Below are 19,060 nucleotides of genomic sequence, written 5' to 3' on the forward strand. Positions count from 1 at the left end.
GCCAAGAGATGTTTTTGAACAACTTTATTAAAAACATTGAATTGCTTTGGTCTCAGAGATGATGTTAACTAACGTGGAAATGTGCACAAATGTCTGAGTCAAGTAAACAGCAGACGGTTTTATTTCTGTTCAATAAATAAATCAGAGTAAATTGTGCTCAAGTATTTAGAGCAACTTTGAGGATAACAATCCTTCACGTCACCGATACATGCAATGATCCTCATCAGACCTGTTTTCATTACAACTGCACCAAAACACATGCAGGCAAAGTGACGAAAACAGTGAAAAAATATATACATGTATAAATATCTATACATTATATTACATAAATCATGTCCTCTGAATCAGAATGAGGTCTTCCCACTTAAATACCATGCTGGTTGTTAAAGTCAGCTTTGGGAAGCAAATTAGGATTGATGAATATGGATTTGTTGATATTTCACAGTTGGTCATAAAAAAAAACTTGTGGCAGCAGAGACGTGCTGCCACATTCATCAGCGCCGTCAATTTAACCCTTCTGCCTCACTTTAAAAAAACTAGTTCTGTTGCTAATCAACAAAAATGTCTGAGTAAATAGTTTAAATAAAAATATTGTATCTTAATATTATTATATGTGTTTTGTATTTTGGCTACTAACTAACTCACAACCGTGCTAAACTTTATACAAATTTGCATTACAACAGACAAATGTATGGAAAAAGCCCAAAATGTCACTAGTGAGGCATTTGGGTCAAACGTGCTGAGGAAGGGAGATGCCGCTGCGGTAAAACTGTCAGAAGGTGTCCATCCCGTCCTTTGTGCTGCAGCACGCAGCTGAATATTGTTTGAAGTGTGGACATGAAGCCATGGTGTCTTGAATCAGGTCTAAAGAGTGACAGAGAGAGAGAGATCTGTTGGAACGGGCTTGCATACATTACACTGCTTGCTGTGACAGAAGTAGAATCCATTAGAATAAAAACTGAGGCTGAACTTACAGTGTTGACTTGATGAGCTGGGTCTTTGTCTTTTTCAAATCCTCCATCGATTCTTCATTCTTCTGCTGCTGCTCCTCCTCCGTAATCTGGTCCCAGATATCGGTGTTAACCCACAGGGCCCCGGGCAGGGTCAGACTGGCTCGGGTGCAGGTAATCCAGCGACACAGCGGGCAGGAGACGGTGCGGATGACCCCCTGCAGGTTGGACAGTTTCTGCAGGCAAGGGGCGCAGAAGGTGTGATTGCAGTGGAGCAGCCTCGGGACCCGGTCGCTGCGCGAGTACTCGTAGCAGCACACAACACACTCCAGCTCCAGCTCTTCGTTTATGGACATGGTGAACGAGTGGTGTGTAGAGACTAGAAGCAGAGTGGAACTCGTCACCGCACAACCTGCAGCACATGAGGAAAATCAAATAATCAGAAAAATTAGGAAATTATTTTCTTGATAAATGTTCCAGAATAAAAATTTAAAAAGAAAATACTCAAAACACCAACGGTTTTAGAACAATACTTACTTTGAGGGTTGATTGCTTTAGTACTGACGGTAAAGTGTCTGCTGGACTGACGAAGCTCTTCTGTGATGCTTGCTGCTTCGGTGCTTTAAAGCCTCCCCCGCCTGCAAACGTGACTCGTCTTGTCATGCGATTCCAACAGTTCCAAGTAAGCGGCCTCAGATAAAATTCTTCTGTGGAATTCAACTGAAGCGTGACAAAGTGCAAACATATTAACTTTAATAGCCTAATTAACAAGCTAAAGATCATTGCCTTTTTAAGCAATCTCCGCTTTATTAAAAGTCTTGATTTGAAGAACATAAATCTTTGACCTCGTTAAACGATGTTGATGTTTCTGTCACAGAAGCACATTAAACAGGTTTTCTAAAATGCCCCGCCAAGCAGGGTAATTTATTTGCATTTACTATGAAAACATACAATGTCACACAAGATTAACTGAAGCATGGAAATTTGGGCATTTGCTGTATAATCGCACACAAACACACTCATCATCATCGTCATCAGTTTGTCTTTTTTTAAGATGGTGCCAAGAAAAGAGCAATAAAAAGGCAAATCTTCTGCTTTCAGAGCATTTTTCTATTGAACATTAGATACACAGTAGAACCATCTTTACTAAATGCAATGCACAACAGTAATTATCAGCCAACATGTGAGCCTGGCTCATGGACAATATCCATAGAACCGCGACACAGAAGCCGAGGCAGTTTCTATAAATAAGAGAACAAAAACCAAAAAAAAAAATGATCAAAAAGAAAATATACAGAAACAAAAAGGTGGTTCTCTTCTTCCGTCTCATTACATGGACCTTTATAGATTGGTGTTGTATTGGTCAGCTAAACCAATTAAAAAAACAAACAAAAGATACTGGTCTGTATGTACTTCTGTGCAGACACTGGGTTCACTGTGTGGCTCATGGGTTGACAGGAAGGAACTGGACTCGCATCAGACTTTGACCACCGATCAGTAGCTCGTTCGCAGACTACCATGCCGAGCTTTATGTTTTTTTTTATCTTTTATGATAAAGAGAAATATAGATATAGAAAATACACTTGTCAATACCTCTCTGCACTACTTGCCCGGCCTGTGAAGCATCATCAGATATACGCTTTGCGTGCAGAAAGTAGACCCTCCTGATGAGATACAGAAACACTGACAAGTGTATTCAGTTTGACAAGTATCACGTTGTTGCGCACTGTTTTGGGACTTGTTTTTCTTCTTCTTTTTTATCATTCCCCGTCTGTCAACATGGACCAAAAGGCATTTCTTCTGAACTTCCATTTGTGCTTGAAAATCACAGGGCTGTTAGGGAGAAATGCTACAGAGTGGTCTTTCGGGTTTGTGTATTGAACTCACTCATCCGTGTCTGCATGATTACATGTTCTATTTAAACTAGAGCGTAACGTATTCCTAGGAAGAAAAAAAACAGGTTACCGAGGGCCAGATACACGCTCGTTACGTCGTGAGATTGAAGGTGGAGGAACCAGTTCTTTAGCTGTGGCTGCAGGTTACTGGCACCTGATGCCTCGATGCTATTCAAGATATGGAAAGATATGAAGTTGAAGGCCCTTCAAATGCACATTGATGAGGAGAATCACATAACTGGTCTTAGTGGCTCTTCCTTTTCTCTTGATTTAAGGAACTTTTGGAGTTGCAACAGCTTGAAGTCACAGCTCGAGGAGTCTTAGATCTGATGAATAACTAGTAAACACCGCAGAGGGAATTACTTCTTGTAAAAGTGACGGGCAGGGAGACGCCTTCTTTGAGAATTATCAACTTAAGCATTTTATCAGTAATGTTCATGACGCAGGAGAACAATGGTGCATTTTAGCATTTTCTGCTGTTGTGACCTGCCTCCAGCCTTCTTCCCTTTAGATCTACACTCTTCCACAACCCAAGTTTGTTCCTACTGCTGACATAAACCACTGAAGCACAGAGTGGATCGCAACCATTTTTTTAATAAGCCCCTCCAATTCCCCGGCCCTACTGCCACTCCCGTCCACTCCCCCACCTCCTCCTCCTCCTCTCAATCCTTCTCGGGTGGGTCGGCTTTGAGTTTCCGTCATCCAAAGTCCATGGTGGTGGTGGTCGTGGAGGGGTTTAACCCAGGACTGAACATCCCTCCCCCATGTAGTGTGTTTGTAGAATTTTGGAGTCCACTAGCTGGCTCGCCTACAGGGGGGAGCGCCGCCCTACAACGCCGGCTCCTGTCACTCCTGGGCTATGCTCCTCAGCACGTACTTGACCGTGTAGGCGAACGCTGCAAAGCCCACGATCACAAACAGGTTGGCAAGAGCGCCGCCTAAAAGTCCGTGGTTGCGATTGGCCTGCTGCAGGCCAGGGGCGGGGTTAGCGCCGCCGACGGGGACGGGAACTCCGTTGAGGGCGGGGAGCCCGTAGTGGGCGTGCTGAGGGTCCCCGTCAGGAACCACGTCGGGTAAGGGGAGGGGCTGAGTGCGGGCGCTTAACTCCTCCTGGGCCTTCCGTTTCTGCTTCATCTCCTGGTGTAGGGGGAGGAAGGAAATCGGACAATATTAGGCCAATAAATAAAAAAATAAAAAATAAAAAAACAGAAAACGTCAAGAAGTTAGAGATCCCCTCATACATACTTCGACCACATCGGGGAACAGCTCACAGAACACTTTATCCTTGAGGTTGAAGGTCAGGCTTTGGGCTGACAGCTGTCTTTTCTGCCGTAAAAAAAAAGAGAAAAAAAAAAAGAGCTATTTGAGGCGTCACAGGTGGGTCACTACCATGTGCTGCATTTTGGGGTCATTCGTTCGCACTCACTGTGTAGTCGGAGGTTTCAATGCTGCCGAGGGTGGGGCCTTTCTCCACCATGAAGCTGAGCAGACCTGTGAGGATGGTGGAGACGGACCACGCGGGGTTCCACGTGTCTGGATGAAAGTCTGTGATGGACAAACATAACCTGTGGAGAAGACAGGGCGGAGTTACAATAAAAGAGCATGAGCAAAGTCGCTCATTTAATTCAACAAGTAAAACTATATTCTTACCTTGTATTGCACTTAAATCTCCCATTTGGTGTTATCATATAGATGCTTGGTGGTTTAAAGGGAAATTCCCGAGGAAATATGAGTTTTCCATGATAATATCCTCCTATGGAAAATGGAATTTATGACATCACTTAACACGAAAAAGAATCGCCTGCGTACAGCTGAGACGGAACATTTGCCTCACTACTTCTGAAGTTACATCATTCACAAAACACAGAGAGCAGCTGGAATCAACTTGTCAAAACATGCTGAGTAACCGAAACTACTTGACGAGGTTGTGTTGTGGTAACTGGGAGCAGGTTTTACCTTCATATGGAGTTTTTTCAGGACCTCTGACTACATAGTGCCTAGAGAAGACGGAAAGAAAATTCCATTAGTGACTAAAAAATAACATTCAAAACTAATCGTTGTTGGTTAAATCTCCATCCTGTAGAACTGCATTCATGTGCTCGCAATGGCCTAGAATTAAACTCTGACTGGTTCACTTCAGTAGCTCCACTTTGAATTCTTTCCCGTTACGTTTCCATCATCTTAAACAAGTGTCCTGGTAGCTAAGATGCACATCATACAGCTGCACCGTCCTTAGGACCGTCATGCATTTGTTTTGATGACAAATGTTGATATTTCTGCTCTAACTGACTCAGTTGTTCTTTGCATCTGTTCTCAGCTCATTAAAGTGCAGTGTTGTCTGTTTAGTATCGTTTTATTGATTTGACGGACATTGTTTTGCCAACACTAATTACAGATCATCCATCCACAGAACAAGAAAATAAAATAGATGAACATGACTCAACACTAGTTTCAGAACAAATATTAAGAATAATGTGAGTGATTAAGGTATAAACATACAGGAACCAGGAAGAAAGCCCAAATGATGATTGGCGGTAGTGACACACAACGGATTTTATTGTTAGCATGCACACTGCTGGAGGTGATGTCATATTCTTTATAAATAGCTGTGTGGTTGAGGTTTTCCCTGGAAAAACAAATTAACTTTTGCTTATCTTTATTCCACGTTAAGGATTTTACCATAACAAATAAAAAAAGGTATTATACGAGGGTGTTGTCTAAAAACGATGTAAAGACTAAAATAATCTCTTTTGACCCACAGGCAGAGGGTGAGGGAGACCCTTCCCTCTGCTTGCATTTTCTCATTCGTTCTTCTGATGCGTTTGAGACGTTTCTGGGCATCAGCAAAGGGCCTTTGGGCCCCGTGTGGGAGTGTGACCCCCGGCCAATAACAGCGGGCAGGGTGTGCGGGCTGCTTTGTCAAGCTCATCTGCGTTTGATACAGAGTTAAGCATCACACACATGTTGACGGGTGGCAACAGGGTTGTTAGATTGCGGTGTGTTTTTTATGTGCACGTACTCCTCGTCTCTCTCTCCTCTGCTGTGTGCAGAGTGCTGCTATTGATGTCAGGTTGACTAAGGGTTGTGTGTGGGTGTCGCGAAACAATAGCTGTAAAGCCTTAAACTGCTTTTGCATTTCATGTTTCAGTCCAAATCTTTGCACTATATGTGGTGCAGCCTCTGTCGATTTGAGATAATGGGACGGAAGAAATGCCACAAGTCCTCACGTTGTTTGCTCGCTAGATGTTTGAACAAAAAGGCACGAGGCGGTTTGCTTGTTTTATGTCGCAGGCCTGATGATTCGAAACTTGTTTAGCTGTTAACTTTCAGCACCACCAGGAGAGGACAGCTCCACTGAACAGGACAACAACAAATGACGGAGGGCTAATGTGGCTCCTGCTGAGGCCTATAGGCACAGACATGTGGGCATGTTGTTGATCACCCAAAGCTTGAATACATAACATACTCTGTGTTGTGGATGTTCATGTTTATTACTGTATGCCAAAAGTGTGTTTGTCTGATGAATGTTTCCCCAATTAACTTCAACTAAACAATGCAGTCTGTTTGAGTCCTACGAATTTCACATCGATTAAATATATGGAGAACTATTGACTGTAGACCGGCCCTTAATAAGCAAACGTTACAGTGCGCTGCGATGATCTTATATCTATCTTAGAGATTGTCTTGTGGCCCTTCAGGCCCCTGAGGTTTTGGTTATCTTACATTTTTGAAAGTACATATTTTTTAAGCAAACCCGTTTTTTTTTTTCATTTAAATGTTGATGATTCACAGATTTCTCTGGACAAAAAGAGCCGTAGTGATTTAGTGACAACGTGTCAGAATTAGAGAATGTTTAAACTCTGCTGAGAACATAAATAATGTCCAAGTTAGAGCTCTGAGATGCAGCGTATTGGTGACGATGATTGCCGGCTCTTGACGGGATGGAAACCTTACCATTCTAGGATGTTAGACGGGAGAGGTTCTGCACAGATGTAAGGCACAGGGTCTTTCTTTATCCGGAGGTAATCCTGCTTAAGTCGCTGAGTGGCTGTAGTTGGAGCTCTCTTATTCCCGGTGCTGTTCATCTGAGGATTTAGAGGACATGCAAAAAGGAATTAATGAAATTCATCTTGATATTATCTCTTGATATGCATTACTGATACACAGAAGCACCACGATCAGGTTACATTGCCTTACAATACTAGGCCCAAGTGTGGCCTTCCTTTACATTTTAAAAAAATGTTTTACATTTGACTGATGGCATGGTGTTCATGATGATGATGATGATGATGATGATGATGAATTTAAATTGCTCAACACACTTAATGTTGCAAGTGTTTTCTCCAAAATTCAACACAAAATGCCACTTTTAATGACCACAGCAGTCTCAAAATGATCCAACCCCTTCATAACAAGCATCTTTAGTACATAGTAGAACACCCTTTTGCTGTTATGACCTGATTCAAACATGATGCACAGCCAGACACCAGGTTCAGAAAGTTTCAGTTTCGTTTCATCGCTCCACAGAACAGAATCCCAAAACTTCTGTGGCTTATTACCATGGTTTTGAGCATATTGGAGCAGACTTCTCTTGTGCTTTTGGCTCAGTAGTTATGTACGTCTTGGAGTTGGGGCATGGAGACCTTCAGCGTTTAGTATGCAGCTTACAGTGGAAACTGAAACCTCAGTGCCTGCTGCCACCAAGTCCTGCTGCAGGTATTTTGCAGTCACTCGAGGGTTTTTGGCCACCTGCCTCCTCAGAAGTCTGGTGGCAGCTGTCGATAGCGTCCTCCTTCTGCCACGTCCAGGTAGTGTAGCCAGTGTTTCTTTAACATTGAACTTGCGAACTATGCTTGCAACAGTATCTCTAGGAACATTCAGTGCCTTTGCTATCTTTTTGTATCCTTTTCCTTGTTTGTGAAAGGCAACAATCTCTTCTCCTAACTTTTTGGACAATTCTCTTGACTTAGCCATGTTTCTATTATGCAATCAAACGTCACTGCCAGTCCAGGTATTTGATGCGTTCTATCTCAAGCACACCTGATGCAACTAATGAGGCCCTTGATTAGTTACATCAGGTTTGCATCAGGTCATAACAGCAAAAGGGCGCTCTACTAAGTACTAAAGATGCTTGATATGAAGGGATTGAATCATTTTGAGACTGCAGTAGTCATTAAAAGTGGCATTTTGTGTTGAATTTAGGAGAAACCACTTGTAACATGAGTTGTGTTGAGCTATTTAAATTGTCCTTGTTTGAGTTGTTTCTTGAAAACAGCTGAAAGTTTGTAAATTTTGTCAATAAACCTAATTTGCAATAGGGGTTGAATAATTTTGAGTGCAACTGTATTTCAATCCTGCAATGAATGACTGATCTATGGATTACCTATTAGCGCACCAATGAATTGTTTAATCTGTAAAATGCCAATAAAGAGTTGTGAGCTGTTGCTCACAGAGTTTGACCCACAGTCAAAAGACCCAAAAGCAGTCAATTTACAAATGATACAAAAAGGCATATTGTCATGATACAAAGACAAGCAGAAAAATCTCATATTCAAGTTGTAAACCAGCAATAATTCACAAATGTCACTGATTAATCTTATGGCTGTAGAATCAGGCAGCAGTAGCTTTAACTGCGCTACTGTTGGAGATTTATACTACAATTCCTGAATAACATTTCTATTGCGGTAGCTGTTGAGCGGGTCGTACTTTAAACACACGGTTGCAGTTTGACCCCTCTAGCTCCTACTGTCTGCATGTCAAAAAGTGGCCTCGAGAATGATACTGAACCCCAAGCTGCTCCCCGAGCTCTTCACAGCAGCCTACTGCTCTTAAACGGCTTAGGACGGATAAATGCAGGGATCAAATGTCATGTATTTATATGACGAGCTTATAGTTTGTTTTTGAATAATAAAGTGCAACGTTTACTACATACAGGACACATCAGCATAATGAACTTGAGACTATTACAGTTTAAAAATGGAAATATGCAAATTACTTGGCAAGCTACTGCTACATATCTGACTAACCGCACTGATCGATTGGCTAGCTCAATATCGATCAACAACCAACTGTAAACTGTGTAACGTTAGATCAACTTCAAACTATTTGTATTTTCATCAATCACAGCGTATCAATACTGTCCTCCCAGACAGGGTAACTTGATACAGCGCCTTCGATTAAGCTAGCAGGCACAGCTGATGAGAAGTCCTGTCTGTGTGTACTATGTTGACGTTAACGCTAGCTAACGTAGGCCGGAGCTATGTTTGGCTACCTAGCTTGAGAAGCGGCTAGCACAAACAGTTGTGTGACAAGCAAGAGCATTCGCATCTCTCGTATTTACAAAGTAGCGGAAGTGTAGTATAGACATACCTCTCCAGACACTCCAGTGACGACAGGTATTCGTGGTTGGACACGAAATAAAACAGTTGTTTCTGTTGTCAAACCCCAACCCGATAAGACGATGACACCAACGTAGCTTTAGCTATCGCCAGCAGGAGGAAAAATCACGCTTCCGGTTTACTTCTTCGTCTTCTTCTTCTTCTGTGATGTTTAACGGCAGCTTGCATCCTATCACTTGAATTACTGCCACCTTTCCAAGCGGTGATAACATGTTCTACAGTTTCTGGGGCCTGGTTGTGCTTGCTGTGTCCTATTCTTAACCTTGATATTGCGACCTCTTCTCTCCTGTTTATATCGTACACTGCCCACTTTATTTTGAATTAAATATAGGTGTCTCCCCCTCGTCTCCTGGTCCCAATGTTGTTGCCATATGTTGTTGATATTTTTCCTTACAATGCCCTTTCCCTCTGGTTTGGATAACTTGATACAGATGTCTATATTATTTTCCTTCAGTGCGTGTTTAGCTAGTTTGTCAACTTTTTCATTTCCTCTGATACCTTTATGAGCTTTATTACCTAATGTAACCTCAGTGCCTTGTTTTTATTGCTTCAGAGTGAATTGACATTATTTTGAATAACAGATCTTGTCGAGTATTGGACACATCTGACTTTAGACTAGAAAATGCAGACGTGGAATCACTGCAAATAAGGACTTTGTCTGGTCGGTGTTATTAACCCGCTAGGGCCATAAAAAGTGCATCCAACTCAACTATATACACAGTGAAAAATATGTTTAAATATTTAAATTTTGTGACTTGGAACTGCAACATCAGAGCCTGTACTGTCTGTAGCTGGGTCTTTTGATTCATTGGTAAAAACATGCACATGATCGGAGTAGTTTTGATCTGTATACCCATAGAACTCACTCATTAAATCTGCATTTTTATATCTTACCTTAATTTGCAGCAATCCCATATCTACCTTTGGATCTTAGCATCCACACAGGAGTTACTGGCCAAATGACAATAGGGCAAAACTCTAAGCTTCTTGCTGTTGCTTCTCCAATCCAGCCAAAACTGGCCTTTGGTGCTTTATGGCTTTCCCCACATGCCTGTATAATACTTTTTTGGTTGGGTGAAAAATTTCTCCTGTCTCTACTTGGAGGGCGCACCCGGGTGATGTTCTTACTGCACCAATACGAACTCTTAGAGCCCTGGTCTGGGTAGCATAGTTGTTTAAGTGTGGTTTCTGATGTTGAACCATATGCTATACTACCGTCTGGATTTAATTAGAGCTATGTAAATGTGTATGTATCAAGGATGCAATGTCTGCTCCCCAGTCCAACCCTGCTAGATGTCTCATCACATTTATAACTTTTTTACGCTTATCAATAACATTTGTGGTGTTAATTCGTGGTGATTCTCTCATTCTTTTCTACCTCCACTGTCATTTGCTGTCAACGTCTCATGGGTTTAGGAGTATATTCCCTAACATTGTATTTTACAAATCCAAAATATAGTACCCTTGGGATGTCTTTTACATAAAACTCAACCAGAACAGTTTGTTTCCTTTTTCTCAGCTCCTCTTGTCATTATTTTAGCCCTCTTAACTACTCGCAAGTTCTCCGGTTTCCTTCTTCATTTGTGTAGCTGATCTGGAATATTATGCAAGAAAGTACAATAATATTTATTAAATAGTCTATTGTTACCCTGGAATATAATTATTTATAGACTCATCCATTTGTAGTCTACATCTCTGAGACATGCATGACACGTAACAAAGTCGCATGTGTCCACTCTGAGTACCCTTTCTGCATCTTTTCAACAATCAGCTTGAGGTCGTCTTGCTGGTGCTTTATGCTTGCTGCTCTCATTGTTCGCCAAAGTTGAGAAGAAAACCCAATGAAATGCACACAAACATTCATGGTTTAGACCTTTGACTACAGGCTATTTATCTTATTTCTGCCACCAGTTTCAAAACAGTTTAAAAAACATTTCATCAGAGATTCACAGTTTACTAAATCAAATCATGCAAAACATTAAAGTTCACTTCACTGATTTTCAGTTTCGTTTACTCATCACAGAGAGTATAATCAAGCCTATGGAAACAATTGCATTGGAGGGAGGATCTAACAAATATGGTGTCACATTACAGCAAATATAACATCCAGTGTTTTTGGTCTCAACTTACAGTATACCTGAGACTAAAAGTCTCAGCTTCTGCTGCTTCAATTTTGAAATGTTCTTTCTGAATGAATCTAATGTGAGTCCCACAACTTTATGCAGGTGCAATATTAAATTGTTGGCGTGCATTGGCCCTCTTAAAGACACCATGGTAATCTTTGTCCAGAGATATTCTGACATGCTACAACGACTGTTGTTAACTCCTTGCCATCAGGAACAGTTTGAACTATATATTATAACATTTTGACACGAGCAAGTTATATTATTTTTACCTTGACTTAACATATTTGCTTTTCACCATTTGCTTACGTCTGCAGCACTCACTCCCCAGCATCAAAATATTGTTTTTAATGGCATATGGCTTGCTCCCTCTTGTTTCCAAAGTGACTGAAGAGCGGTCACAAGAAGTGGCGGTCAGTGGTCACTGTGGCTTCTCGCAGTGGCTGAACTGTATGCTCCTTCTCCTCAACTTCTCGGGCTGGAGAGACGCGAGGAGAGAAAACTCGCGAAAGACATCAACGCAGGAGATCTCACCTGCAACATGGGATACTAAAGTCAAACAGAGCACTGTTGAGACTGCAATACTGCAATCTCCATTGAACCACATTTCCCAATCCACGAAGAAAGACAGATGAAGATAAGCCTTTGCATGAAAGAGAAAACGGCCCAAAGCATGGCCTCAAGACGGAGTGCAGTTCCTCAGTCTCCTTTGGTGCTACATACGACACCTATTCCTTCAGGAAATGACTCAGTCTTCTAAGAGTCTTTGGTTTATGAGTAAATTATTTTTATATACCCACTAAAAACTTAAGCTGTGCTTTATAAACATTCATAAAAGATTCCCCGCTAAATGGGACTCTTGGTTAATTTGCAGAGCAGAAATCAGGAACGTGCAGGTAAAGAGTGATGAGCATCCTGTCCATTTCACTCCTACATCATCCTGGGATCCCTTTTCCTCTATATTTTTAAGTCACTACCTAGTTATATCTGAATTCATGAGCTTAATACACTAATTTGCATTTCATAAAATGAAGTGTACCATACTTACCCATTATCTGTGACCTAGCATACATTTGATGTTTGGACGTTTTCTGAGTATGAACTATCCAAATGTACGGGATTTCTGCATTATAGCTATAGGTTCTAGACACAATAGTCCTCCACAAAAGATTTCTTTGTCCTTCCTTCATTGCTCCCCAGAACCCTAAAAACATCAAGACCACTCCAAATGTGTGTGTGTGCAACAGAACCCCACAGCCACCAGAGCAGAGAGAATCACACTATGACACTAGTCCTCTAGTAAGACAGCCCGGGATGCTTCACTCACTCTATCCAGAACATCCTTTGGTTTAACTCTCCTGCAGCTCGTGGCAACCCCTGTGGTAACAGAAGCAATGATATCAGTGTCAGTGATTATTTCCTCAGGTGGACATGTGCCGTTTGCCTGAAGTGTAAGGTGAGGAATTAGACATTTCTGGCATGTGGGAACATTTTTTCAGCGATGGTGTAACAATGCTTGTGAGATCACATGAATGTTTTACACCTTGGAGACACTGAATTATTCAAGGCACAGTGTTGCTGCTGCAGGCTAGAAACCGAGATACTCTTTGAAACTGATCCTATACACTTATACAGTTATCTTTAAATTGTGTGTTGACATTGACCTGGTTGTCTGGAGATGTCCACGTGTACAGCTCCTTTATATTTGTCATGAAGGAAATCATTTAATTGCTTTGAATAAGCCCAGTGCGACCCAAAAGTGTGTTATAAACCAAAAGACACACCAGACCAGATTGAAAAAAATAGCATTCTCCCAACATCGGACAGTATTTCTTCACAGCTACATTTATTCAAATTGAATTTAATCTTTTAGAGAAACCATTTTCTGTAAAAGTTTTTCAAATACATTGCTGCTATGTTGAGAGAATGTTATGCATAAGAGATGAGACAGGAAACAGAAATGAGAGCAACGAGCAGGAAGCAGGGTTAGTTCATCAAGAGTTTCTGTTTTATTGTACGCATTTTGTTGTCTTTTTTCCCCTCAGTGCTTCTAAAGACAAGGACGAAAGTATTTCAAAGATATCCAAATGTCAGTGAGCAGAAGAACACCTCAAACTGCCGTACAGTTCTGCCTGACAGGTTGTTGTATTTGGAAGAGAATAAAAAGACAGACATAAACCAGATCAGACAGTCAGGATTGGTGATTGAATGCTGAGAGGCAGAAAGTTGGGTTTAAATACACAAGTGTACTATTTACAACAGGTTTGCTTTGAACAGCATCTTTAATCACTCCTATGTCAATACACACAATGGACACAACATTTAATACTTCCGCTAGAGCGATGGCCCTGAACAGTTTGGTCACAGTAGCTTCACATAACCCCCTAGAATGGTTCTACTTGCAGTACATTGAACTATTGCAGAATATCACCTGCCATATCAAAATCTCTCAGGTCTGTCACATTTCTGTAACCTCTTTTCAACATGTGAGTACACCAACAGTGTTTCTACCACTCTGCCACTTCACAAAGCATGGTAAAACTATGCTTTACTCAATCTACTCTGAACAGTTTCAGTTTAAAAAAACAAAAACAACTGTGATATTATACAATGTCAGACGCTTTCCCTTTAAATAGTCTTTGGCAGAGGAAATAAACCACAAGATAAAAACAACATAAAATCACTAAAAAAGAGACAGGCATGAGGAGGTCACCAGAGATTTGGTCCATGGATGGAAGAATGGCACAGAGGTGCAAAAAGTGAGATATTTCTGACACCAGAGGGGTCATGGTGGTACATGCTTATTCCACGGGACTGCACTGCACGACATGATCAAACCATAATAAAATATCTTTATCATGCTCAGAATGCAAACGATGTTGAACTTCCAAAAGTAAATCCTGGTAAAGCATGCAGAGAATACTGCAAGCATCGACCAGAGAGGGAAGCCAGATATATAAGTCCATTGATCCCACACATGTATAAACTGTTCTGAAGAAAAGTGCACCTTCCTCTCACCACAGATACCATAACATGGATGAGTACAACACAATACAACACAATAGAAGTGTCACGAGTCATCTTTGTCTTGTAAAAGGAAGTGAACAGAAGAGCTGTTTAAAGGTGAGAAGTAAATCCAGTTGTACCGGTATGTACACCCTCGTTGTTGCTGCTCTGCTTTGTCTTAACTTCACCTTCACAATTTAGCAAGTTTACATCCCCATATAATAAACAACGGATGACTGCAATTACACTGTAACTACAATTTCCATATATTAGCTAGTAAAATCGAATTTAGTTATGTGTTTGAATGCCAATAATGACAGCAATGTAAGGCTGTTCCAAATGGGAAATTAAATGTCATAAAATGTCTTTTACGAGTGCTAATACGTAATAATCTGAAGTCAAAATGGTACACGGTAATCGAAAGAATCCTGTCAGTAATTCCAAGTAATACCTTCAGTTTGAAATGACAATCATTAACACAAATGCAGACGTAAACTGCACCCACGAATGAATTGCACTGGTCCTCTGGGGAGATAAACATAATTAAAAAGAAAAAAATATATAGAATACTGTAGATGGGAAAAGTGCACAGTTTCTTTTTTCCTTTACATAATGTATCATAATATCATATTATTTAACTCTCTCTCTCTCAGTATTCTTTGACACATGCTCACCTGTCCACTCACTCACTCACTCACTCACTCACTCACTCACTCACAAAGTATCTTACAGAGCAGGCAAGGGTCTCTTCTCCACAAGTCTTTCAGTATTTTTGTCACAGTTTTACATTAAATCTCCCTTCCTGACATTCTTTACAGTAAACTACCCTGCTCACCTCTACTGCAGCAGTTAACTCTTTTTCTATTGGTAATGAAACAAATACCATTTTTTTCACCTCATGCCACAGCACATAGTTTAAAGATTACCCATTTAACTTCTAAATACGTATATTTACATCTCAGATGAAGAAGAGATGGGTAAGTTGGAGGTCACACAGATGGTCTGGATAGATATTGTGTACGGGGTTTAATGTTCCGAGAGTCTTCGGAGGAAAGAGCTGTTAGGCAAAAGTAAACCCACACCCTCACTCAAGAGGTTAAACACCATGTTATGGTAAGTTGTTAGAGGATAAATAACCCTGTTGGCAAAAAGCAGATGTCATTTTATTGTGCGTGTCATGTAGCTAGCATAGCGTGGTTGTTAGCGAGTAAGCAGAAACATAGTTGTGATGCAGAAAACTGGTGGTGGTGACTGTATTGTCAGTATAGTTAAAAAGGTCCATCAGGGGTCTGCCTATGACACAACACACCCCCATAAAGCGCAAGTGGTACGCTCCTCTCTCCTCAGACACCCCCAAGAACTTGATCATAAGCCTGTAAGCAACAGACCTAAGATCAGTGTCTAGGGGCAACTTCGTCTCCACAATTATTTTAGGTTGTAATTCAGGAAGAATGTGTATATATATATATATATATACACATACACATATACATATATCTATATATATACATTCTTCCTGAATTACAACCTATATATATACCTCTCTATATATATATATATATATATATATATATATAGAGAGAGAGAGAGAGAGAGAGAGAGAGATAGCACAAGCTTCGCTTCTGGATAAAACAGTGGCCACTAGCACTCTTCTATGGTGAGACAGATGAATTCCTGGATGCACTTCCTATACTGCTGCTCAGTGGGGCTGCTGCTGTGGTATTGACCTGGTTGACCCAATGGAGCCTCCGCCTCTCGCATCTCCTCGTTCATCCGTGCAAGACGCAATCTGGAGGACAGCAGAAAAATACACAGGGCAGAGGGAGACACAGTGATGAAACAGAAGGACACGCATGGAAGCAGACATGAGAAATGGAATCGTAAGATGACAAAAGACAGGCGAGAAAAGAATAGGGAGTGAAAAAGTTGAGATGTCGAGGTGAAGCGGGGGCGATAGACCACAGTGGAGAGAGGAGGATGAGAGAAGAGAGGAAAGCAGGGAAAGAGAGAGTAAAGACAACAATGAGGAATACAAGTCAGACAATCAACCATCAGATTTTATAATTGAAATATAATGCAATCCGATTAAACAGCTTTTAGATATTGAAGAGTGAAGGTTCATTCATGAACTTCCAGAGCTTCCAGGGCTCAACCACATCTCAGTTTAAAGAAAAGCAAGTAAGAAGACATAGGGTGAATATTATTTAGTTTGTTTTATCACTTTTAGTATATTCCAAGCAGTCTAATGCTCTAGTCTGTTATTGCTCACATTAGAATGTTAACCAACAAAATGATCAGACTACACATTTCAAAATACAGCATTAATCTGACAAAAAGACACTCAGCCCATTTCACTGAATACAATGAATGTGATTTAATGATGCTGGGTGCAGCGTGTTACTTGCTGAAGGAAAGGATGAGCTACGTTTGATGAGACAATGACTTATTTCAACCAACTGTTCTCAAGCACGAGTGGTTATCAGTGAATAAAGAGTTGTAAGGAACTTGTTCATGAGGGCTGGTTGAAGTAGGATCACTCACAGGGTGACGATGTCTGCGTTGGCAGCCTGGACGGCGATGCTTAGGGGGTCATGACCCTGCTCATCCACCTCCGTCTGAGATGCTCCCCTCTTCAGGAACAGACACACTTGACTGCGCAAAACAAGAATTAGGCACAAAGGAGAGAGGTGAATATTAGAGTTATTGACACCATGACAGATGATGAGAGGGGAAATTAAAGATATTGTATGCTAGAGAGTTAGGAGAGCAGATCAACTGATGGGGTGGATGGATGCCTCAGTAACCAATTCACGGATTTGTCAATGCAATGACTTGTCTTTTTTATCATTTGCTTGTCTTTCTACTCCATGCTCTAGTCTCCAGTTACAGATAAGATTTCATGGGCGACTTAAGCTGTCCCGCCATGTTTTTATAGCATCCTCCCTCACGCTGTGAGTCAGGGAGACAAGACTCTACAAGAACGTATGCCATTCAAAGAAGAGAGCCACACAGAGAGCTTTTGCATTCTATCACAGTGCTGTGTCATGACTTTTTGCATTGATCAAACTTCCTTGTATGCTCGATTTACAGGCCAAGAAGGCTCAAAGATTATCGGCTGTGAAATACTTGGAAACTTGGAACAGTTTCAGTTGTGCTGTGCTCACACTATGAACAACATCCTGCCACGTTGCAGGCGATCCTTACCCAGTGTGTCCCAGGTAGGTGGCGTGGTGCAGCGGGCCTCGGCCTCTCATGTCCCTCTGGTTCACATCGGCTCCGTTCTGTAGCAGGAACTCACACGCTATCAGAGAACCCTAGTAGACAGACAGAGTGGTTTGCATGAGTTTATTTGCTTTGAGAAGTCTAGTTTTGGGCATTTTAACAATACCTATTCGAACTTCAACTAGTTTTCCTCAAAAGGAGGGAAAGTCATGCAATTCATAGCAGCAGATATTATGTTAATGGAGGAGATCTTTCCCATGTTTTTAATCGCTTATGGCTGAGGATGTTTATGGCTGTGTTTACGCTTAAAATCTGTGTCCTTCAGCAGGTTATCCACTTTTAATTTTTAACCCAGACAGTATCCACAGAGACGAAAGATCTTAACAATAAAAACGGTAATAAAATCAAATAAAAAGGTTCAGTTGACCAGGCTTAACCATGATGTGTTTACAAACCTCTCACTTCCAGCTAATTGTCTAACAGGCTGAGCAAGCAGAGTCTCTCACCCCGCCCACGGCTTGAATGAGTGGCGTTTTGCCCTCCTCCTCACTCCCAGCGTGTATGTCTGCACCGTGCGCCAATGCCTCAGCCATGAGTGGCAGGTTGTGTAGACGGGAGGATCGGTGGAGTAGAGCCCCGGGGTGGAGCTCCCTCGGGTCCTCGGGGTCTGAAGACACTTCCTGCTCGATCTCCACCTCACCACTGGAGGACTCCTCCGACTCCTCCTCTGAGGGTAGGTAAGGCAACAGGATGATGCAAATAAATAGGGAGGATGTCTTCTTTCAGCAAACTTTTTGGGTACGGCAGTAAATAGTGTCAAGTTTTTGGTATTAAACTATACATAATATGTAAAACATATGACAAGTAAACGTAACAAAAAGTAATATATAATACAACACGGAAACACACGTACCTTCTTCTGTGACACTGTCCACCACCGAGCCAAATACCAGGATGTCTGTGCTGCCGTCAGTACTTCCTCCCAGGCCGCTGTCGCTGCTAAGACCTGCAGGGCCAAGCATTGCCAAGCCACGGACACGTTAATCATTACACAGCACATACTGCTCTTCTTATACACACGCGCACCGCCATCACTGGAAGGACTGCACAATTAACAGAATTCATTTCAGAAATTGCAATACGAACTCTCTGAGTGTGTGAATTCTTCTGTCACAGTAAGGAACTCCGACCTGCATCTTCCTGAAAATGTACAATAACCTTGCAAGGTGCATTGTGCCTGTGTGTACTGACTGTGTAGTGGACTTACTGCGAGGACCAGAGCCAGTGTCAAAGTAGGAAAAGAGTGAGTCCAGCTCATCTGGACAGAACAGGGAGTCCCGGCGAAACTTTGCTGCAGCAGCTGCCAAAGGACAAAACATCACAACAAGATTTCAGTCTGGGCTTCAGGTTGTATTTATAGACTCGATATATATATCTATATATATATATATCTATATACTCATATC

The 19,060-nt window shown here is 41.5% G+C and overlaps 2 protein-coding genes across 2 annotated transcripts in view; both read right to left on the reverse strand.

Moving 5' to 3' along the window:
- Window positions 1–1,867: 1,867 nt before the first annotated feature.
- On the reverse strand, window positions 1,868–9,350 carry ube2j2 (ubiquitin-conjugating enzyme E2, J2). Its single transcript, XM_079266199.1, has 7 exons — window positions 9,215–9,350; window positions 6,800–6,930; window positions 4,802–4,842; window positions 4,496–4,598; window positions 4,272–4,410; window positions 4,091–4,171; window positions 1,868–3,982 (listed from the first exon to the last, which is right to left on the reverse strand). Exons 2-7 carry the CDS (start codon window positions 6,928–6,930, stop codon window positions 3,692–3,694), a joined length of 786 nt encoding a protein of 261 aa, XP_079122325.1. The 5' UTR covers window positions 9,215–9,350; the 3' UTR covers window positions 1,868–3,691.
- Window positions 9,351–11,110: 1,760 nt separating this feature from the next.
- Window positions 11,111–19,060, reverse strand: part of LOC306775907 (arf-GAP with coiled-coil, ANK repeat and PH domain-containing protein 3-like) — a 46,876-nt gene continuing 38,926 nt past the window's right edge. The window contains exons 19-26 of the mRNA XM_079266473.1: window positions 18,862–18,954; window positions 18,508–18,600; window positions 18,101–18,321; window positions 17,577–17,686; window positions 16,914–17,024; window positions 16,100–16,161; window positions 12,694–12,743; window positions 11,111–11,900 (exon numbers count right to left, since the gene is read on the reverse strand). Coding sequence (XP_079122599.1) covers window positions 11,832–11,900; window positions 12,694–12,743; window positions 16,100–16,161; window positions 16,914–17,024; window positions 17,577–17,686; window positions 18,101–18,321; window positions 18,508–18,600; window positions 18,862–18,954 — 809 coding nt within the window. The 3' untranslated portion in view covers window positions 11,111–11,831. The remainder of the gene's footprint in view (window positions 11,901–12,693; window positions 12,744–16,099; window positions 16,162–16,913; window positions 17,025–17,576; window positions 17,687–18,100; window positions 18,322–18,507; window positions 18,601–18,861; window positions 18,955–19,060) is intronic.

The sequence above is a fragment of the Melanostigma gelatinosum genome (genome assembly GCF_949748355.1).
Source record: "Melanostigma gelatinosum genome assembly, chromosome: 3".
Taxonomy (NCBI): Eukaryota; Metazoa; Chordata; class Actinopteri; order Perciformes; family Zoarcidae; genus Melanostigma; species Melanostigma gelatinosum.